Source organism: Xenopus tropicalis, chromosome 6, assembly GCF_000004195.4.
Source record: "Xenopus tropicalis strain Nigerian chromosome 6, UCB_Xtro_10.0, whole genome shotgun sequence".
NCBI classification, from domain to species: Eukaryota; Metazoa; Chordata; class Amphibia; order Anura; family Pipidae; genus Xenopus; species Xenopus tropicalis.
This window is the reverse complement of record NC_030682.2, coordinates 45,568,571-45,592,904: the sequence shown is the minus strand read 5'-3', so window position 1 is coordinate 45,592,904 and position 24,334 is coordinate 45,568,571. Positions and strand designations below refer to the sequence as shown.

The 24,334-nt window shown below is 36.9% G+C and overlaps 1 protein-coding gene across 1 annotated transcript; it reads right to left on the bottom strand.

Annotated features, from left to right (window-relative positions):
• Positions 1-736: 736 nt before the first annotated feature.
• Positions 737-24,334, bottom strand: rab5a (RAB5A, member RAS oncogene family). Its single transcript, NM_001008067.1, is given in 6 exon segments — positions 737-1,917; positions 2,893-2,986; positions 6,401-6,523; positions 9,994-10,145; positions 12,629-12,888; positions 24,227-24,334. Coding segments are annotated over 5 exon segments (651 nt in total). The 5' UTR covers positions 12,795-12,888; positions 24,227-24,334; the 3' UTR covers positions 737-1,801.

The following is a 24,334-nucleotide window of genomic DNA, read 5'->3' as shown; positions in this document are numbered from 1 at the left end:
AACCCATAGGAATGAATAGGAAATAGGTGGATTTTCTGTGGTGATATCTAATCTCACATTTTGATAAATCTGCCACACAATATATTTATAAAAACAGATTTATTGTATATTGTTTATCCCCAGAAAGAAGGCAAAGGGGAAACAAACTCTGAAAAATCAATACAGATATGTAACCCGTTATCCAGAATGCTTGGGGCCTGGGGTTTTCCAGATAATTTGCATCACTATACCTGAAGTCTACTAAAAAAATCCTTTAAACATTAAATAAACCCAATAGGATTGCGCTGCCTCCTATAAGGATAGATTATATCTTAGTTGGGATCAAGTACAAGGTACTGTTTTATTATTACAGAGAAGGAAATATTTTTGAAAACATTGATTTGGTTGAAATGGAGTCGTTGGAATAGCATTCCTGTAATTCAGTACTTTCTGGATAATGGGTTTCCAGGTAACAGATCCCATACCTGTACAACAAAAAGAAAACTCTGAAGTAAAGCAATGTTACACACGCAATTTCTGGTTGAAATTACCACGGTTTGATTTATTGAGTGTCAATCACCAAAATAGCACTTAACTGTAATACCTTTTCAAGGTTTCAAAGCTAAAATAATTGTATAACAAATCTTACATATTAAAACCCAATGCTCAAATGTTTCACCATGCTTTAATACATACAGCGAGTGAATTGTTACAGTGGTAAATGAAACGCCATAAGCCACATAGGAGGAAATCGGGATAGAGGAAAAACCATTAGCTTTTTATTTTTATCATTTTAGTTAACTGTACAATTTAACCAAATCTTACAAGTAACAGAACATATTAAACATAAATGTAGACTATGGTTAGTACCCTATTTACATTACAATTTTACCATCCAATTTTAAGATAGCTAAATTGAGTATACATCATTATTAGAACATTGCAGTTTTTGTTTTGTATTGGGTAAAACTGGATATAAAAATAAAAAATGAAGAAAAAAAAGAAAAAGTTCGGTGTTCTGTGAAGATGGCGCTGGAAAGGATAATAAAAATGGCTTTGCACGCTAATCACCTTGAATAGAATTGATCAGTGTTAAACACGATTCTCGGTACTTGTCTATGAAATAAAAACTAAGCTCATCCCCTAAACATTTGTGGGTTATTGGCGTAATCAAACAATATTCTGTTTATCGGTCTCATCTGAAGAAAGCGGAGGAATTAGTGGCTAACAAGCTATAAATTAATAAGCGGAATGTAGAGCTGGATTTTGGAGAAGGTGATTTTGAGCAAACACTGTAAAGAGAGATGAGAATAGATTTTTATACCCTGCTTGTATTAGCTTAAAAAAATCTTTTTTTTTCTTTTTCTTTTTTAGAAAAACAAAAGTTTTAAAAGTTCCACTTTGGGCTAATTGTCACCGTAATAATATAACCATTTCTACTTTGCACCCAGAAGTTTGCAATGCATTGCAGAGACCAGTATTGTTCTCTCCAAGGTCCTGCATCTGATAAAGCTCTGTATAATACACCGGCCTATTCTCCCACACTGAGAACAGCTTGTAGAACATAATGCATGCATGTTAAAAAGAAAAAATCAGAATTAGCAGTAAAATAACTCTGTATTATGTATGAGACCACACGGCAAGTCTCCCTTTATTAGTTTTCACAGGGCCTAGTTTAACATACTCACTGCCATGGGGGCTTGCAATGCATTGCTCTGAAAGGGCTGGCACCAAGGCCAAGACAGGATTAAACACTAAATTGTTATTAACAATTAGGAAGCAAGATAATATCCATACAGTTTAAAGAACAAGAAGCCTTTAGTTAGTTACTACAGCATTGACTTTTGGTAGGTTGTGCTGTTTCAGTAAGGTCTACTCCTCTTCCTCTGATGGTGTTGCTTCCTCCAGCCTGTGGTTCCGTCTTGGGAAGCTTTTTAGCTTTAAAAAACAAAAACAAACTGCTGATAAGACAAACTGTCATGATCAATAAAGGCAACTCTAGATTAATCACCATTTAATTCAATACATGTACCCATAAAATCACAACTTTTGCAGAGGCCATACGCATAGCCATAATATTTATGGCGGCTGGAATATGTGGGCACGTCTATTGTGCATCAGCAAACGAGGAAGTCAAGAGGTTGTTCAGCTTTTCTTCACTTTTCCTGCTGTTGCCACTGTTCAGGTTGTTGGCCTAAAACCAGTGGAAATATCATGTATGGCCCCTCATACCGTATCTATCTGTTTAGCCAGACACCATGCATTGTCAGTGTTTGGATGGCTACATTTAACTGTAAGGTGCATATGTTGCATTTTGGGATATAAACACAGACGGCTTAGACATACTTCAACTGAGATTCAATTTAAAGAGAAGGCGACCTCCACATGCGGGGGGAAAAAAAAAGCAAATTGGGTGATATATGTCATAACGTTGAAGTGAAAAACATTATTTGAAGACTGATAGAGTTGGAGTGGTAAAAATAAAGGATAACAACATTTGAACAGTACAGGTATAGGATCTGAAAACCCGTAACCAAACTAGCAGTTAGGCATATTTTATATAGGTTGAACTTGAACATGTTATCCAGAAAGCTCTGAATTACGGGGAGGCTGTCTCCCATAGACTCCTTTATAAGCAAATAATTCATATTTTTAAAAACGACAGCCTTTTTCTCAGCAATAATAAAAATGTACTGTGTACATGATCGCAAGTAAGACAATCTTTATTTGAGGCAAAAATCTCCCAATGGGTTTATTTAATGTGTAAATTATTATTTTTTTTTTTAGCAAACTAAAAGCAGGAAGATCCTAATTACAGAAAGACTCCTTATTTGGAAAACCCCAGTTTCCATGCATTTTGGATAACAGGTCCCATACCTGTAAAGGTAAAGTTTCCTATAAATGTATTATTACCTATAGCCATGAATATCTCATTCACATTCACTGATGTCTTAGCAGAAGTCTCCATGAACAATAAGCTGTTGTCATCTGCGTAAGCTTGAGCTTCCTAAAATAAAAGAACATTGTGTGATGACTAAAACCAGCGCTATTTATAGGATTACAAATTTAACATGTTTCCCAACATTCTTACTAACAGGGTGTAAAATAAGCAAACTCCTAATTAATGCTCACTTTGTTTAGGATTACAGTAAATGTTTGCTCGTTTTACACCATTCTTTTGTGGTCCTACCAATATATAATACATTTCACTGATTTTATAATATATTTTTACTCCCCTGAGAAATGTAAAATGGGGGTTCTACTGTATTTATAAAACATAGGTCATTGCAAAATAACATTCAAAAATAATGTTGATATACTTGCTATTATAAACAAATCTTTAACTTGGAAACCAATGCTGTCTTTTTTCTTCTCTACCCATTATGTGCATGCTCAGTAGGAAACTTGCTGACACATTACTGACAGTGTCACAAACTAGCTATCCTGAGTAAACAGACTATGGGCAGCATAGAGAAAAATGTGAATTAGCATGCAACTCTATTAAAGCACTTTGTTTAACTTATTCCTATAAATAAACTGTCACAAATGCAATTTAATTAAATAATTGATTAAGAATTGAAATCTAGTATATAAAAAATGGCCTGTGCATTAACAATCACTAATCATACTGCATAACTGATATGGGGTAGTGACAGCGGCTCCTCCTCCCATCTGCTTCACTTTAAGCCCATTGGCTTATTGAGCAGAGGAAGGCAACCTGACCACCCATTTTAGTGATAAATTATCTTGGATAGGTGGAAAGATGCAAATCTAAGACAAACCTAATTATAAAGCAGTTATGGAAAAACAATGAACTGCCTGAACTGAACTTGGCCCAGCTAAGGGTTATGCTCTCAAGCACTTGCAGTGATTGCCTGCTACTAATTCTATGCAGCATTGGCAGGGTACCCAAGGAAAGATTGTATACACATACAAGAGTGCAAAAGATAAAGCAGACACAGTCATGTCTGTGTAACAGTGAAGATGGTCCCAGAGATGATAAAGTGCAATATGAAAGGCAAGTGCAAATCAGTATGCAGCATTTTCCTCCAGAATTTCTGCTTAATAATGGGCGCTACAACATGTGCATCACTTACCTACGTGGCACAGTTTTTTGTTAGTCTATGTAGGTGTCCCCTTTCCTGTTCCATTGATGCACATGGTGACATAAGCTTTATTAGTAGTGATGTGCGGGACAAGAAAAAGTTCACTTGCATCCAACCCTAACCTGCCCGCTCCCAGCCCAACAATCCACCTCTATTTATAGATCTGCCCCTATCCCTAACATCATGAAGGGACAGGGTTTGGCAGGCGCGCAACTATAAATAGAGACAGCTGGAAGTGGGGCACAGTAAGGTTGCAGGCCTGCAACCCACAAATGTTATGCTAATTCCAGCCTGAAATTGCCCATCCTAATCACTAGCATGCGATTTAAGGTAAATAGAGTTAAACCACTGGAGTACTGGAATGAGAGGGGGTCTATAGTATCAAAGGCAGTGGAAAAATAAAAATAAAGGGAGGAAGAAAACTTCTAATACTAATCCAAATTCCTGGGGTCTATCAAAGTAAAAATGATCAACCATAGCAACATTCTTTTCAGATGAAAGATACATAGACTGGAGCAAAGTAAATAAGTGAAGCTTATGTAAAAATGAAATGCATAATACCCCAGCTAAAATGAGCATTGGGTAAAGGAGAACCAGGCTAAAAGGCAAAGAGTAAACAAGGGCACGGTAGTAAATGACTGGTTTGTACACGTGGGAAGAAAGAACTAAAAACAAGCAGCTCTCCTGCCTTCACATACAAATGAGCTGGAATCTTGAGGTACTTGCATTCTCAGCTCTATTCTATACACGGTGATAGAATTTGAGAAAGGATGTCATTTTGGTGAGCCACCTTGGGTGTTGCATTTTGTGGTCATTCATCAGGAAACCAGATGCTATCAAATACCTGGCCTAAATAGGTATATGATGCGGATACGGTTAATAAGCCTGAGGAAGTGAACTATATTAAAACAAGACAAAGTTATCAAAAGGACTAACATAGCCAAAATACATTACTGAGTCTTAAGAGCTAATTTGCAATGTGATCATATAACTAAAGTAAATAGTTTCACTTGTGTCAGGTGTGTTCGGGCCTCTCTGACCTCTCCACACCATTACATGCTCCACTAGAGAAATTAATATGGACAAAAGTACCATAATTTATATAGTATATTTTCTGCACCAGCCCTAAACTTTCAGCATCTCAATAGCAGCAATGATCCAGTACTTCAAACTTGTCACAGGAGCTCTCCATTTTGGAAAGTGTCTGCGACACGCAAATGCTGAGTATGTTCTAAGCAACTGTGCAGAAGCAGACAATGAGGTTGGCCTATAATATAAGCTGATGCTACAGGACTGTTTATTAAATTTCTGCTAAGTACACTGGTTTCAGAGCTGCAATGTAGTAATTAACTGTAATTATTACTAACCAGCCTTATATTGTGACATTTATATTCTTTATATACAGTAAATTGTGTGTCGGTCCCTAAGCTCATAAAGTGACAGCAGCACAGAGCATGTGCTTAAAATTAATAGAAAAGAAGATGGGGAGCTACTGGGGCATCTTCCCTGCTAAAGGGCTGGGTAAAAAATGTGAGCTGTATCTGTTGGAACTTTACAAACATAATGAATTAAAAACTCTATCATTTTTGAAAATAAAAATCAAATTCAGTTGCAGCCACTCCTGTTTCGCTCCATGCAGTAATTAGGGCAGCTTTAGACTGGCCGTTTTGTCAAACCCATTGGTATGATGTCCCTTTACCTACACGATATGGCTCATTTACCAACTTGGGTGCCATTTTTTTTGCTCCCTCCCTTCATCCCATGGTGAACGTCTGCAGGTCTCTGCACCTCATTTTAGAGCACAAAGACCAGCAGCAACCCCCATAAATACAGCATTGCCTGCGTGTGGCACTGCTGCATTCATAATGTAATAAAGCTTATTGCCTTTCAACAGATCCTACTACAGCATAAAGTTGAGAGAGACACATTGCTGAGGGGTAGTAGTAGTAGTAGGGTAGTAAAGAATAATTTAATTAGCTACAGAATTTTTAGTAGATTATAAAGGTATGGATCTCTTATCTAGAAACTGAATATTCCAAAAGCTCCAAATAATTGGAAGGCCATCTCCCATAGTCCATTTTTAAGGGATAGTGACAGGTTTTAACAGGAATGTGTCACTATGCCTACGTAAACCCCAGCACCACTAACAGATGTACACCCCTGCCTCCCCCCACCTCACACTAATCTTACTAGCTTGGGGCGAAACAACATTCTGCTAGGCTGGAGGACAAATGTAAACAGTGCCTCAGCCAATTAGAACATTGTCAAGCCCCCACGATGTTCAATTGAAAGCGGAACCAGAGACCGGTACTTACTTGAAAATCCACAGCTCTCTTTGAGGCCAGATCAGCTTTGTTACCAGATAAAGCTATCACAATATTGGGGCTTGCCTGTCTCTGCAGCTCTTTTACCCAGTTCTTTGCTCTAGCAAATGATTCCTGTAAATAAAAAAAAAAGAGTGCGTGAAGTTGAATAAACTAAGCCTGTCCCACCTACACAATTGTGCTGATGCTTACAGAATATAGTATAGGGGGAAGAGAGAGAGCAACTCCATCTTAGTAAATCATAAAATTATATAAGGTTTATACACACATGCAAAAAACTTAAGCACTGATTTTACTTGGGGATCCTAACATTTTGGCACCCCCTAGTGAAACAGGCTTTCCTTGTCCTTTAAAATGTGCTTTGCAAATGCATATAATATTGTGAAATTTGAAGTGGTGGTTCACCTTTAAGTTAACTTTTAGTATGCTGGAGAGCTGCTGAACAAAAAGATAAATAATTCAAAAACCACAAATAAAAAAATGAAAACTAACTGCACACTGTCTCAAAATAGCACTCCCTACAGCATACTAAAAGTTAATTCAAATGTGAAAAACCACTTTAAGGCAAACTGAGCAATACTCATGAGTGTTCCTTCAAGCTTTTCCAATACACTGCATTAGTAAGTGGGTTTAAAAAAACCAGTGTACAATTGTGAGATACATTACAGATGCATATCACACTTTAGCTACATTTCCATTTATATTATAATATATATATATATATATATATATATATATATATATATATATATATATATATATATATATATATATATATATATATATATATATATATATATATATGCTGTTCATGTATTTTTCAATATATAATTAATTGTTTGCAATAGATCCGGTGTTGCTGGTCTTTTTTTCTAATTATATATATATATATATATATATATATATATATATATATATATATATATATATATATAAAAAGGCGGAGGCACACACTTATAGGGATAACAACCTGGGTGCAAATCAGATAAACAATGTAAATATGTAAAAAATGCTGATGCACACCAGGAAAATTTTATCAAAAAAAAAACAAAAAAATGTGCAAACAAACAGTGTTTATAAAGACTCACCCACCAGTTTGGTGGTGGTTAACTGGTGGGTGAGTCTTTATAAACACTGTTTGTTTGCACATTTTATATCTTGATAAAGGTCCCGGGTGAGGACCGAAACGTCGATCTAAATAAACTAAGTATCTTTTTTTTGATAAAATTTTCCTGGTGTGCATTCAGCCAGCAGGAAGAAGAACAGATGGGCAGGACTAGTGGGGTATAGAGGAGTATAATTCACTGCTACATTTTTAATTTTTATATGATAGGTCTCCTTTAACAAGCAATTGCACTACAGTAAAAAAAAAAAAAAAGAAAACTGACAGTTTTGGTTAAAATAAAGATGTGCAAATGTCATCCTCCACCAATAACTATGCTTTAGCCCACTGGTTCTCATCAGGAGCCCAATTCCTTACCTCTTCCAACAAAGGTTGTTTGTTAAATGTAAGTGAAACAGCAATTTACATTTAAACACTTAGGGGCTGATTTACTAACCCACGAATCCGACCCGAATTGGAAAAGTTCCGACTTGAAAACGAATATTTTGCGACTTTTTCGTATGTTTTGCGATTTTTTCGGATTCTGTACGAATTTTTCGGATCCAATACGATTTTTGCGTAAAAACGCGAGTTTTTCGTATCCATTACGAAAGTTGCGTAAAAAGTTGCGCATTTTGCGTAGCGTTAAAACTTACGCGAAAAGTTGCGCATTTTTCGTAGCGTTAAAACTTAACGCTACGAAAAATGCGCAACTTTTCGCGTAAGTTTTAACGCTACGCAAAATGCGCAACTTTTTACGCAACTTTCGTAATGGATAGGAAAACTCGCGTTTTTACGCAAAAATCGTATTGGATCCGAAAAATTCGTAAAGAATCCGAAAAAATCGCAAAACATACGAAAAAGTCGCAAAGTACCGATCATTACGAAAAAAACGCAATCGGACTCCATTCGACCCGTTCGTGGGTAAGTAAATCAGCCCCCTAGTTTAGCCCATCAAGGCCTGTTTTATTTACCATTCTATACGTGAATATTTTATTCTACATGCTAATATGTAATAGACTGGGAGGGGGTGTGCCACTTACACACAAAAGAACCTTTGTGACCCTGCATGCGTCACTGTACTCAGATATGTAACTAAATACTTTCCAGTGATAAAAACCCATTGTTCCCGAGAATTCTGCCTAAAACAATCTGGGCATCCTGAATAAAAATATAAAGCTATCCATTGTGCTAGCAAATGACTTTTACAAAGTTAGCAAATCAGGACGGAACGAGACTGAAACATTAATGGAACCAATTAAAGTTAAACTGCAAAGAAAGCCAGAAAGTCGGTCCTCATTCAATAGCCAAGCAGGTGCACAATATCCACAGGATTCATAACTATTTCACCAAACTTTATAATTATATTTGACTAAGGACTCAAAGCACAGAACTGACAGACCTATGCTGTACAGATTCACATAAAAAGCTTGTGTGTAATGCACTGGCAGACAGCTGTATGCTTTACCATGCCTGGCCACACAAAGGGCATGTGTCACAAAATTTGGAAGAAATGGCTAATATCATTGGTTGCACACCTTGTAACAACTATAAAACTGCTAATATCTTGAAAACGACAGGAAAAATTTAAGTTGCAAAAATGCTCGGAAGAGCACACTGACCGATTTTATATTAAAGGGGCTGCTCAATTTTTGTATGTTGAGTTATGTGCAGTTATTGAATAATTTAGCTATTTAATTAGCAGCTCTACAGTTTAGAATTTTTGCAGCTACCTGGTTGCTAGGGTCCAAATTACCTTAGCAAGCAGGCTGTGGCTTGAATGAAAAATGAAAAAATATGAATAGGACAGGGGGCTAAATAGAAAAAGTAATAAAATGTAACAACAACAATAAAATTGTAGCCTCAATGAGCAATAGTTTTTTAAAAGCACATACTAAAAGTTAACTCAGAAGTGGACACCCCCGGTGTTCAACTACCCGGAATACAGGTATGGGATCCCTTATCCGGAAACCTGTTATCCAGAAAGCTCCAATTTAATCAAATAATTCAGAAATTTAAAACCAATTTCTTTTTTCTCTGTAGTAATAAAACCATACCTTGTACTTGATCCCAACTAAGATATAAATAATCCTTATTGGATGCAAAACAATCCTATTGGGTTTAATTAATGTATTATTGATTCTTTAGGAGACTTAAGGTATGGAGATCCAAATTACAGAAAGACCCCTTATCCGGAATACCCTTGGTCCCGAGCATTCTGGATAATGGGCCCTATACCTGTACATATAAAACACATCTTTATAATTAGAATGATATTAAAGTATTGACCATTTGATACCCAAGGCCTAAACCTTGCCATTTTAAGTAAAAATCAACTCTAACAAGAAGAACAGGAGAAATATTGTAAACTCAGGAATATACTGGGTTTGCAAATTATAGGAACATACAGAATGAAGAAACTTGAATAAAAGTTTAATTTTATTACAAAAAAAATAATGCAGTAAAATACACTTATACTTACCTCATTTGTAATGTCATATACAACTATTGCAGCTTGGGCTCCCCTGTAGTACATTGGGGCCAAGCTGTGATACCTCTCTTGACCAGCTGTATCCCAAATTTCAAATTTTACAGTTGTATCATCGAGACAGACTGTTTGGGTAAGGAAAGCAGCTGTAAAGAGAAAAATAAAGAGACAAAGTAAGTTTTAAAAACAAATCCAAAACAACAACAAAAAAAGTAATGTTTTTTCATATTACAAATGATATATTGCAAATCCCCAAATAATTACTACACTGGCATGCATGGGCTACCTACAACTTCATCATAACCAAGTTGGAAGTTATAGGCCAATGCAAATGGCCCCTTCGTGGGTTGGCCCAAAGATTCGGGTCCCACTGAATACGGCTCTATACATAGCTGACAAGTCAAAGATTCAGTTGTTTAAGACTCTCCCAGAACTACTAAGAATTCCTATATATGACTTGCTTTAGCCCAGAACACAGTATAGGTATAGGACCCATTATCCAGAATGCTCGGGTATTCCGGATAAGGGGAATTCTGTTATTTGGATATCTATACCTTAAGTCTACTAAAAAAACAATAAAACATTAATTAAACCCAATAGGATTGTTTTGCCTCCAATATGGATACATTATACCTTAGTTGGTATCGAATACAAGGTACTGTTTTATTATTACAGAGAAAAAGGAAATACTTTTTAAAAATCTGAATCTTGGATAACGGGTCCCATATCTGTATAGTATATAAAATATTCTTTAATAGTAAAAATCCTATGTGATTATAGAATGTCTCCTCTGAAATATAAAATCAAAAAAGGACCAAAATTCAGTGTAGTAATATCACAGAAACAGCCCCTCTATAGTTCATTTTAAATATTACCAAAAGACTTCCACAGCCTGTGGCCTTCCAGCTGCAGGGAAATGGCGAGAGTTGCAGAACTGCAGCTGGTAGCAGAAAGTTCCAAATTACGGAAAGCCTGTCTCCCACAGACTCCATTGTAAGTAAATAATTATAATTTTTAAAAGTGATTTCCATTTTTTCTCTAATAATAAAACATTACCTTGTACTTGATCCTAATTAAGATATTTAAGATAATTAATGGAGGCAAAACAATCCTATTGGGTTTATTCAATATTTAAAGGATTTTTAGCAGACTTAAATTATGGAGATCCAAATTACGGAACAATCCCTTATCCAGAAAACCCCAGGTCCCAAGCATTCTGGATAACAGGCCCCATACCTGTATAATGATAAGCCTATTATGTAAACTGCTATCTATATTCTTGGTTACTTGGGCACATGGGTGGTAAAATGTAATCTGGCTCTAACTCCAGATCCTGATATTCTAAACATAATAAAGAGCAACATAAAGTGTGTGCAAAACAGAGAAAAGCAACGTTACATTTTCCTCTGAAGTTTTCCATCTGATCAGGAATTAAACCAGTCCAGTGTTACCAAATGACAGCAATGGGAGTCATACAGACAAATTGTTATAAATCACAGTATTAAAGGAAATCTAATGCATAGACAGGTTTGTTACGACACATTTGGCCTTTAAAGGGAGCTGCTGAGCCGAAGCGTCTAAAACTGCCAATATCTCAGAAAAGTGAAAGTAAATTTCATGAGTTCTCAGAGAAGTATTATGAATACATTTACATAAATATCTGTTTTTAAGCTTATATACCCTTTAGTAGAATTTACACAAGTAAGGCAAAGACATATCACCCTCTCACACACAACTATGTTGGCTGGTGCCCTATAGCTCTAGATATCAGATTAACGATTGATTTAAGGTAATTGGATACTCAGCAGCTCATTCAACAAATGATGTGTGCAGTTCTGCAATGTCAGCAGTGAGCCTGCAGTGTACCTGCCCAGCCCTCACCTAAGCAGCTAGGCCACACCAAATGACCTAATCACTCATATGACTCTAGCCTTAAAGGCATCCTCCCCACAAAAACTATTTTTTGCATGATAAAAGCATATACAATCATGAGCGACTTAACATTTATAGATTTCAGTGGGTTTACAGTATTTGCACATGTAATTGCAGTTAAAAGCACTCCTGGCTCGGACTACAGAAACAATGTTGCAAGCCAGCTAATTAAAGCTGATTTATAGACCTGGCTCCTGTTACAGTTTTAAGAGACAGTCCAGTTGAACAGAAAGGGTTAAACAGTGTTTTAAACTTCAATTTCATTTAGGGAAACCTGTGCACTAAATCCATTATAAGGATTTGGCTGAACCCCAAATCCTTTGTGAAAGATTCAGCCGAATACTGGACCGAATCTGAATCCTAAAATTTCCATATGCAAACGGAGATGAAGAAGGGGATAGAGAACAACGTGTTCTAAGTATGGCCAGAGGCATGGATTAGGCCGAATCCTGCTGGAAAATGCCGAATCCTGAATTCATGCATCCCCACTATATTGTTAATAAAGTACTTTCTATTGTAAAGTATAAAGTCACCTCAGAGTTCCAGGACCCTGCCTGTGGCCTCATTATTTTAAATGGTCATGGAACTGCTTGGTGACTAATAATTTGGGGTACCATTCAATATATAATGTATATATTTGTGATGTTTTGATTACATTTTTAAATACAGCTGTAATACTTTGCAATATTTCTCTGACCTCCAATTGTGCTCTCTTGGAATTCGTGAAACTGTCCCTTTACGAAGCGAAGCACTAGACTAGACTTTCCAACTGCGGATTCTCCTAAAAGGACAAGTTTAAACTGACAGATTTTATTTCCTGCATTCGGTCCATTCGGTCTGGTAGCTCCGCCTCGGTTTGCCATGTTTGATTGTAGGCAAAACGTCTGATGATTACAAAGTCGGCTGCAGCCCAATAAGCAAAGGGTGGGTTGGATGCTCACTTATCCTTCTGGCAATCTATTAAATGAGAACATAATACAGTGTGTATTAATATACAAACATCCAAATAAATGACTGATTTTAGAAACCTTATTGAGTGCTACTCCGTTATAACAAAACCAAAAACACACTAACTAAAACATTTATCCACCAACAGAGTAAAATGAAAACATTCATCCACCAACAGAGAAAAATGGATAACAGTACATATGAAAGAGAGGGGAAAAAGGGTTACCCAGGTTCAGTAACACACAGCAGACAATAACAGGTAATTATACTTTTTATTACATAACCTCCTTAAAGGCTACAAATACCCAAAGATACCAGCATCCCATGTCTTAAAATGTAGTAAGCAAATTCTTACCACTGACTGGGAAGCTATAGAAGATATTGGTAATGAAGAGTTAGTCCAGAAAATGTATACAATATGCATATTTGTGGACAATAGGCCAATAGGCAGACAATTCTCTGTGGAACCCCTTATGGCTTCAGCAGTTGCATCTGTGGGGTTTAAAAATCTGACCTACTTTTTCAAAGGTTTCTCAATATACAGATGGGCCTACAGTGCAGTCAGATGAGGACCGCAGCAACAAACCAATACGGTCCTTATCAGACAGTAAAATTAAACCAGCCGAAATGACATGTAGCTAATTTTTGGAGAAATATCAGTTGAATAAGCCCACCGGGGGGCCCATATACACGCTATGTATGGCCACCTTAGAGAAAAAGTAAAAACAAATGTGGGTAGAAATGCCATATTTTATAATACTGCACAAGCCTAAATTTTAATAACTTATACAACAGTAATGATTCAGACAAATGCAAATCACCATCTTTGAGCATGTGCAGTTTTACAGACACTCCTAAAAAAAAAAATCAGTGAGCAACTGCTGACAAGCTAAACTTGGGGATTGTAGCAAATTATCAAACAGAAAATAAGGTTTGTCTGTCATATAGGGTGATGCTACCGGGCTGACTATTAAATTCTGATATTCACTGCACTGGTTTCTGAGCTGCCATGTGATGAGAATTTTAATTATTTACTAATCAGTCTTTAAATTGTGACTATTATATTCTCTACATACAGTATAATGTGAGTGGGTCCCTAAGCTCAGTAAGTGACAGCAGCACAGAGCATGTGCAGAGAATCAGCAGAAAAGAAGATGGGGAGCTACTGGGGACAACTTCGGATTCACAGATCTTCACTGCTAAAAGGCTGTGGTTGCCTTGAGCTGATACAGAACCTCAAAATATAATGTGTAGCATTTCTAGCCTACTTTTTTTTAGCAAGCTCCAGTTCTCCTTTAAGCCTGTTGAGCCACTGGGCAGACAGGTGGCCAAGAAAAGCACTTTGAGGGCCCTCAGGGCATCCAGATGTACAATCCATGCCTAAAACACAGACAATCAAATTAAATTATATTGTACAGTGTACTTATGTGCAAAAGAGCAACACAAGTTAACACTTGGTCTAAACACAGGAGAATGAATAGCATACAGGTAAATAGGTCCCATGTGATTATTTTCAGTGGGATTTTTTGGCTTTAGATTTTAAATGGCATATGGCTTCTACTAGCACAGCTGTCACTTAATCCTCTCTGAACAATGTCATTTCAACCCTAACAAAAAAATTGGGTTATAAAATGGAAAGCAGCTTCAGATGTAAAAATTGAGAAAATAAAGTGTCCTGATGCAAACTATTCATTAAAAGAAAGTCCCCACTTTGCAGTCAGACATGTGGTTTTGGCAGTCACTCTCCTATAGTTCTGTTGATAATCAAGCCAGTAAATACACATCAAATTTCAACCTAATTGGATAAGTCTGTAGCTATATTGAGATCTGGGACCCTTACTTTTTTCTATATTATTTTACCATTGACTGTTGCCATCTACTAACAACTGACTATTCTGTAGTGGCAAAGAGAGCACCTCAACAGATTCCTAGGAACAGTAATCTTAGCAACAAAGAAGCATTTTAACTAAAAACAAAGAAGCCAAATATTTACCAGCATACAGAAAAAAAAATATCCCAAACACATGGGGATTAACATCACGTAGCCTATTTGTAAGTTAACTGTCTGCACTTATATATGCATAACTGAGTTGGAGCTTCCATGTTGCTTGCTTTGGAAAACATAAGAGGAGATATTTTCCATGTACAGGTATAGGACTTTTTATCCAGAATGCTTGGGACCTTGGGCTTTCCAGATAAGAGAACTTTCCATAATGTGGATCTCCATGCCTTAAGTCTACTAAAAAATAATTTCAAAATCATTTAAACCTAATAGGATTGGTTTGCTTCCAATAAGGAGTCATTATATCTTAGCTGGGATCCAGTACAAGGTACTGTTTTATTATCATTTTTAAAAATTAGAGTTATTTTCTTATAATGGAGTCTATGAGAGGTAGCCTTTCCATAATTCAGAACTTGGATAACAGGTCTCCGGATAAGGGATCCCATACCTGTACCACAATATCACTACTACACATTCATAACCACTAGGTATGCAGTAAAAATTATAACGGAGGATTGTCATTTGAAGACATTCACACACTGCTTAACTGTAGTACTGACTGTCTTCTGTATTTATATATCTGCAACTGAACTATGATCAATTGGCTGGAAAGTTATGTTACATTTATAATACAGTAGGGGTTTCAGTAAGCATCTGTAAATAAAGTACATGTTCTGTTGGTCTCAATCACATTTTTTCAGTAGTTCTGTTAACTATGATTTGCTTTTTACATTTCATATTTTTCCAGCATGAGAAGTTTCCTAGTAATCATGTGACTTGTACATAATTCCTTTCAGTTCCTGGTTGTGGTTTGACAGGGCAAGAATAATCACAGAATTAAAGGGGCAGTATGCCCTTGCAAACATTCAATGAATAGGGCTTGTTCTGAACATACTTTTTGCCTATTGTTTTACTCATGAAAAATCTATGGCTTTTGCTATTGTTTGAGATAAACACACACACGTATGAGACCTATTATGCGGAAGCCCATTATCCAGAAAGTTCTGAATTACGGAAAGGCCATCTCCCATAGACTCCCTTATAATTAAATAATTCTAATTTTTAAAAATGATTTCCTTTATCTCTGTGATAATAAAACAGAACCTTGTACTTGATCCCAACTGAGATATAATTAATCTTTATGGGAGGCAAAACAATTATATTGGGTTTAAGTAATGTTTGAATAATCTTTTAGCAGCCTTAAGGTATGGAGATCCAAATTACGGAAAGATCCCTTATCTGGAAAACACCAGGTCCCAAGGATTCTGGATAACAGATCACATACCTGTATATTTATATAGCAGTGGTTCAAAAGCACATAATTTAGAATCCAATGACATATTTCAGATACCTTTGTATATCACAAACAGCAAAGTTTGATGTTTCCAGTTCTGTAATAATGAATGTAATCAGCAAAGTTAGTTTAAGCTGTGACATTCACTGCTGTGCCCTTTATCAGACTAACTCTCCTTGAAGCAAGTACGTAAGAGCTCTGATTGTCAGTCCTATCTGAAGTAACATACCTGTTGTTCTTGTATTGCAGAGTACTAGCTCTGGGATCCTATTTAAAGGAAACATAAAAGCTCTAGACATAAAACTCCATCCTTAAGTAATGTATTTTTAGAATATATTCTTTATAATATAAGCCTATAATCTTTCTCCTTATTTCCCTCTTCTCTGATACTGTAACATAATAGTGCTGGTGCCCTAAATACAGACAGTGTAGCCTTACTATCATCGCCATGGCAGGGCTCTGATGCAGCAAAGTTAAGGTGGCCATACATAAGGTGATAAAAGTTGCCAATTCTTCTGAAACAAGTTGGCAGCTTATTGAACTGTATATAGGGCCCTCTGATGGGCCTGCCTGACTGACATATGGCTTAAAATCAATCATATATAAATTGGGCGCCTTTAATAATGACAAAGCCCTCATTTGCTGCTGACCATTAGGCCCTAGGGCCAAGTGATCGAATTGGCTTGATTCCGCCCACCTCACGCATATTGGGTAAATATGCACTGGTTTGGTGGCCTTACTAAATGAGGGCAGTATGGGCAGCTTTAGACCGCTGTAAGAGAAAACCTTAGTGTATCTGGTGTTTGCAAGATTTTGTTGCATCTGAGGACTTCCTCAGGTGCACCATTAGACTTCCTCCCATAATATAGGCTCAAAGCCTTACCCACAAGCATAGTCACCTTCTGGTCTATTCCATAACTTGTAATTGTGTGTACAGTGTGTAAACCCATAGCCATTTGAGTAACAGCCTCAAGCTTACTTAGGATTAAGAAAGCAATACTAAATAGGGCTGGCCACAAATTGTACTTGGGCCGCTAGCTAAAGAGTATAGGTGCAAAGCCAATTTAATATTAATGTTCCAATCCAAGAGCTCCTAATAAAGATGACTAGACTCTGCAAGTCAAACAGCTTCTGCTAGAAAAATTCCCTGTTAAGTTGCTACATCAAACTGTACATCTATGGCAGACATATGTACAAGCCGTGTCAGGTTGTTCCTTGCCAAATTCTGCTTGCCAGCACCAAACTACATTAGACTCCCAAAATCTGGGCAGCTACCACAATATAACTCCTGGAAACATATTATTTGCCTAAAATGTCTATACAAATCTTAGCTAGACATAAGCTCCTCTCTGTGTTCATGTACTTACAGGATTTGTATTTTCTTTACATTTCAGATAATGAGTCATCTCCATAAATCAAGTACATTCTTAGAAAAGTATTCATACCAACTCTCATGCTTGGGTGTATGTAAGCTTTACATTTAGGAAACTTTCTCTATGCTGCTTGCAAAATGTACAAAGGGCTGGAATATTTTAAATTGGGTGCTTCTGACCTGTCAAAAATCTATTTACAACACCCAACTAAACTAATAGTATCAATGTGGACTGAATCTGACCGACTACGATTCATTGTCTAATTTACAGACCACACATCAAGGCAGAATTTAATATTGTAATTGCATTCTACGGCCAAATTCCAAACATCCACTTGAATACCCTGAGATAAAATCAATAGACATTAAAATTCTAAGCTCATATATGCAGTTGCTTTAAGGTGTGGCATAAAGATCACGGATTGCATGAGTACAGTAAATTACAACCCTTACAGTTATTCTGTGTATTCAAAGTGAAGTAACTAAAAATGCCTTGTAACCCAGCAGATATTTCAGACATTAATGTCCTTTACTGTCCTCTGCTAAGGTTTTAACATATTTCAAGCAAGTGACAAAAAGAAGGCAAAGCATTATGTTAGTTTACATGTGTTCATATCAGTGTAAGTAACCACCCAACTGTCTCCAACAACCAAACTTTTGTAGTTGTTTTCATGATAAGAAAATTCCTGCAAAATATCAATATGCTTATGTATAATAAAGCTGCTAATATTTTTTTTCTCATTGCATTTACATTTAGTATAGGTATTGGACCAGTTAACCAGAATGCTCAGGGCCAGGGGTTTTCCAGATAAGGGATCTTTTTGTAATTTGGATCACCATTCCTTATGTCTACTAAAAAATAATTTAAACACTAAATAAACCAAATAGGATTGGTTTGCTTTTATTATGGATTAATTATATTTTAGTCAAGATTAAGTATTTGCTTATAACAGAGTCTATAATTCAATTCTGAATAACAGGATACCAGATAATGGATCCAATACCTGTACAAAGTATGCCCAACTTGAAAATGACAGTAAACCTTTTCATTTTATCTTTGTATATAGCTAATAAAATGAATGTATAACAATTGCAGCTTTCCCCATTATATACAAGGGTATTCATAATTCTACTTCTATACCATGCCCTGCAAAAAAATTCTACTGTTTTATCACTTTTTCCATATCACTCTTATCTATTCACCAAACTTCACTGCAAGCCTGATAATACTCTTACAGTCATTTACACGTGCTGCCTACTTGGCAGAAGGACACAGTCTCCTATCATTGGGGATATGGCTGCCCAAAAGCAGTCAATCGCTGCAAAGAAAGCAGAAACTAGAACATGCTGCAATGCTTGGTCAATTTTGCACCCCTTAGTGCTCCAGCCCTTGAGTTCGGGGTCATGCTAAATAGTATTGCATGTATACAAACAGAAACCAAAACATACCACATTCTAAGGTGTACTGAAAAGTAAATGCAAAAAGATTTCTTATATGATCAATATTTCTCGCTTCATTTAACCCACTTTTTAAGACAGATTATGATTACACTTAAAATCATTTCATTGTTTTTCTCAGACCACCTAAAAATGGCTGCAGTTGCCTGGCTACTAAAATGTCTACAGGTTTGATTAAATGTATAGGTATGGCCCCTTGAAGCTAACATTTACATACAGGTTCAGCTGTCTCAAATAAAAATGTACAGCTGTTATATTATATGCAACAAAAGAAGTTAAAAATATAGCATATTCTTTATGGTTGGTTAATAATGAATTGCTTAACGCCCTACACATATGAAGATATAGCCTCTGCACGGAATCATTCACGTTGAGAAATATTTCCTGAGACTTCACTTAGTTAACAGTTGAAAAATGTTATTTAAAGAGACAAATCTTAATAGTGTTCCAGTCCAGCAACACTTTTGATATTGACATATATACATGTTAATGATTCCTTGATTAGCTTTTAGCTAGTTTATGCAATACTGTAAATTTTGTAAATAGCTGCTCTCTTGAAGAGAGTGTTAAAGGGGATATAAACCCAAAATCAAAAAAGTACTTAATAAAAGAAAATGTAATTCCAAGAAAGCTTCCAACTTACATTCATTGCAAATTTTAACTAGTTTCTAGTCACCTGAAATGTAATTACTATTGAAAGTAGTATCTTTTTGGCCTTAATATTAGCTGCACTGCTGGTTATGACTTTCATAAGCAGAAGCCAACTGACTAACAGATCTATAAAGAAGCATATAAGGCATTGCAAGAACATCTTGGACAAAGGAGACCTGACTTCTGCTACATTATTTCAAGAGTCCGAACCAAGAGTGAAAAAAACCACAGACAAATACTGCTTTTCATTTGCTTTGGGAAATTGCTGCTAGGTGAAGTACATTATTCCATGTTGAAAAACGTTGTAAGCCTAGCCATAGGGAGCAGTCTTGGACAGAGGAGACCTTACTTCTGCTACATTACTTCAAGAGTCAGAACCAAGAGTGAAAAAACCACAGACAAATACTGCTTTTCATTTGCTTTGGGAAATTGCTGTTGGCTGCATTACATTAGACCAAGTTAGAAAAACCTTGTAAGCCTAGCCTTAGGGAACAATTCATCTCCAGCACTTATTACTTCATTAGTGAGGGGAAACCTATGTATGGCATTACAAGAACACGTTACAAGCTCTCTGAAATCGGATACATTAATATTAGTTGTGTCGACTTGCTCTTCCTGGAAAGAGAATGCGATATTTGCATTGCACTGAATTCTACTAGGGAAATCAGCCAGTTTGCCTCAACCTGCTGAACAGCTCTAAAAATTTGACACTGAAATTACATTTCTGACAAATATGAAAAGAAATGTAATATATCTAGGAATTTAGACGACTGGCATTCACTTTTTCTGAATCTTACTTATAAAAGAAAAGTAACACACACTTACGGACCCAGATCTTCACTTGTCAGTGCCTACGTAAAATGTGTTGTTTGCAATAACAATGTACATATTAGCTGTTCCAGCAGCTCAAGGAGATATTACAGCTATAAAGGGGACAACACACATTAATCAAACCTGCCATAAATGCAGAATACCTCCCTATAACTAAAAAAAAAAAAAAAAAAAAAAGGAAAACAGAATTTCCAGAGAATTTTGCTTTTCTTTTTCAGACCAGACTAAAAGCAGTTAACAGTGGCCCTTAGGGTAAGATTCCAAATCCTTAAATGCAGCTGACCAATTTGCAACATAGCAGCAAAACAAACCTAACCATGTTAAAATGGTCTAATGCTTTGGCAGACCAGAGATCTAAATCATGTAACCAATCAAGTAAAAGGCACCAGGGCTTGCTAGATAAAGGGAAGCAGATCACGGTGGCAGAAAAAAATATACATTATAGCTTTATTCTGTAAAAAAACATTCTAGATACCTTATTTCAATGTCAATACATCAATCTAATTAATTATCCTTTCTTCTGAAAAAGCCAGGGCCAAATGGATTACTTAGTGATCTGACTTAATAAGAAATGTGCATCGGGTGCTTTGCTTTGTTGCTGGGAAAATGCTTCATGTAGTGTTCCCCAGCAAAACGTCTCTCTCTGTATATGAAACCATGACATTTACATTGCCTTTATCAATTACTTACATCAATATATAAAATGCCAATTAATACAAAGACATAAACATGAGGCAGTTTAGATTAAGGAGAGTATGGCTGAAAGCTAGAAAATCATGGTGAATGTAACTAAACCGGCAGGCTCCAGACATTGTACCAATAACAGCTGAAGATATAACTGGCATATGTGGCAACTACATGTGCTCCTACAATTTGTATAAGGAGAAGTAAGCACCTCAGAGGCACTACTGACATAACATGCAAGATCAAGGTGTTTTGTTGTTCTATTGACTATCACAACAACCTAACTACTCCAGTTACACTGCTTACAAGCAAAAACAAAGATTATAGACTAAAAGGTAACTAAAGGCTAACATTTCTGAAAAGCTTCAGCGAGGTGGATACACTTCCTAAAGTTGCTTGCCACAAAGAGTCCTGTAAGGTGGGCATCAATTTTCAGGATTGTAAAAAATGTAAAGACATCCTTTATATAATTAATTTGAAGTTATCATTCTTTATTTAAATAGTGTGTAACTCTTATAATTTACATCAGTCCCATCACAGAAAAGCTAAAAATCTTATTTTGCTATTAAGCACACACTAAGTCAGTTTCACTAGAAGCTAGTAAAACTAAAACTAGTTAATCTACCACTGTGTTTCTAGATTGCTGGAGGAAACTGGATCACATGGAAAACCCCAGGTCATGATTCTCATGTTTAAAAGGCAAGGAAACCCTTAACTGATGCAGCTAGGACAGCTTTTCTAAGCAAATAAAGTAAATGCACCCCCAATCTCTACTAGCTTACCTTTTAGGGTGCTGCTAGGTCAGCCCTGCCCAATCAGTAAGCCATGAAATAAATCCATGTGCAAAAATGTAAGCAGCTCAAAGCACTGTTGCCTGCAGAGGGAAAAAACTTCTACACCTACTGTCCTGCCATAGAGGTCATGCATGACAAGAAAAGCAAAGAAACTGCCGAGACGCACTTCAGGGTGAATGCCTTCAATATTTCTAAGCAGAATGACAACAGTTTCAAGCAAGCACCCTTCCGCACATGCAGTGTCCAACAAGATCCTGGTGTATATGTGCTCATAGGAGACTGCTTGTAATGTCACTTGGAAGAGAAAGTGACCAGGCTTGCTGGCTCTCACATAGGAAAAGGAGCGGGCAGGACTGTGGGCTACTGTATTATCTGCATAGGGCTGATGTACAGCAGAATATGCAAGGACTTGTAGGATTTAATTGCTTTTATTTCAGTGTTACATAAACAATATATTTCGATTGTGTAATCAGACTTGAACACAAGAGGCTCCATTTAAATAATCATAAATTATTATGATTATCAATAATATCGATGAAGAGTGTCCATACATGGGCCCACAAGTGCAGTGCGACCCACAGGTTGAATGGCTACATAGCACAGGAGGGATGACACTTGGCATGACTAGCTTTCTATTGTTCAATCCACTTTCTCAACTGCCAATGCACCCTGAACTGGGAGATTTGACATTTCAAACCTGACCGATTCCTAAATCAACCAATATCCAAAGTACCTGATTGGCTGACACACAACTACCAAAAATCACATGAAACCTTGTTTTGTATGATATTATTGGTAAGTGTATGTGACCAGCATTACAGTTGAGATGTTTCTCTAAAGGCAACAAAAAAATGGCGCCTGAGGTGACACTGTAATTTTCCCAGGTGTAATAAGTTGAAATACCGACAGCCGTCTGGAGATCCCAAAATTTTGGTCAGCTAACAAAGGAGTAGCCGACAAATGCAGTCTGTCGCGGGGAATATCTAACAAAGCATTAATAGGAACAATATGTTGACTGCCAAATAAATATACGCATACTTAGTTTTCTTAGGATTCCCTTTAAGTTGAAGAGCAGGTAATGCATGACAATAACAAAATTCTTGGCAGACTACTGCAGAAACTAAAAGTAAATATACCTAAGAAGTGTACTGGCGCCAGCTATACCATAAGTATGAACGTTACAGCAAAACCTATGTGTAGGATTATCCTGTCCAACTGGAGGCCCATGGGCCACATGTGGCCCTCCGAGTGATTTTAAGGCTCCCAGCCTGTTCTAGGGTTTCAAAGAATTCAACTGCTACAGTGATTAGGGGTTTCTAAATTGTTTGGGGCTCTTTAATAAATTTAGGTTCAGAAGCCATAGTTTGTAAATGCAAAAGTGAACAATGCACACAAGAATCATCCCCAACAAGTTGTTCACAAGCAACACATTGCTAATCACATCCTGTTAAGTAGGTGCTAATTTTAAAACCTTGGTAGAAAGACAGAAAAGAGAGGCTTGGGCAAGCTGGCAGTGCACATGGGGCTACCAAGCAGCCAATCACACCCAGGATCCTTTTTCAATGTTGTGTGGCTCAAAGACAAAACCATAGTCTGTCTAGTGGTGCCTAAACCCCCCTCAAAGATCCCTCCATAGAGTGCAGATACATAAGTATACATGGCATGAACAGAAAACAAACACTAAATAGTACAATATACAGCTGATAAATGTCTAAATATGTCTACTATCAAAACAGTAGAAAGAAAAACAAAAATAAGAGTCTGTAAACCATTTTATCACCCAACAGGTAGTCTCTAAATAATGTAAAGGAAAGACAACTTTCTGACAGAAGCCATCTCAATGACTCCAAAGTGAAAGTGGGATGTTTATCTCCAGGACAAACCTTCCACTTCTTAGTCCTTCCCCCTGCGATGAGTTGGAAGGCCTTTCCTACACACCCAAGCTAAATCCCAGCACCTAATGTACAACAGCAAGGAGCTTGGGCCTGTAGTTGAACAACTGCCACAATTCCCAAAGGCTAGAAATACACGTAGGAAGCCGTAGTTCAGCTGACTTATTTCTTGACCAGCTGCGCTGATGGTTATACAGCCATGATCTGCTGCTGCCGAACCCAATTAAGAGTAGCTGGAGGAGCACTAGTTGTTAAGACCCTACTGCTGAATGTAGAATGTTTCTATACAGGGCAAGTACAAGTCCACCCCATGTGATTAGAATGATGATTCTTTGCTGCCCAATCTAAATCTCAGCTACTACTGCATACCGCCAAACAGGCCCGCTCTTCGCGGGACAGAGCCGATTTCCTCACACAGCCCGGGCTCCCGGATCGCTGCTTAAACGTCCCGCAACGCCGTTAACGTCCAGCTTCTTG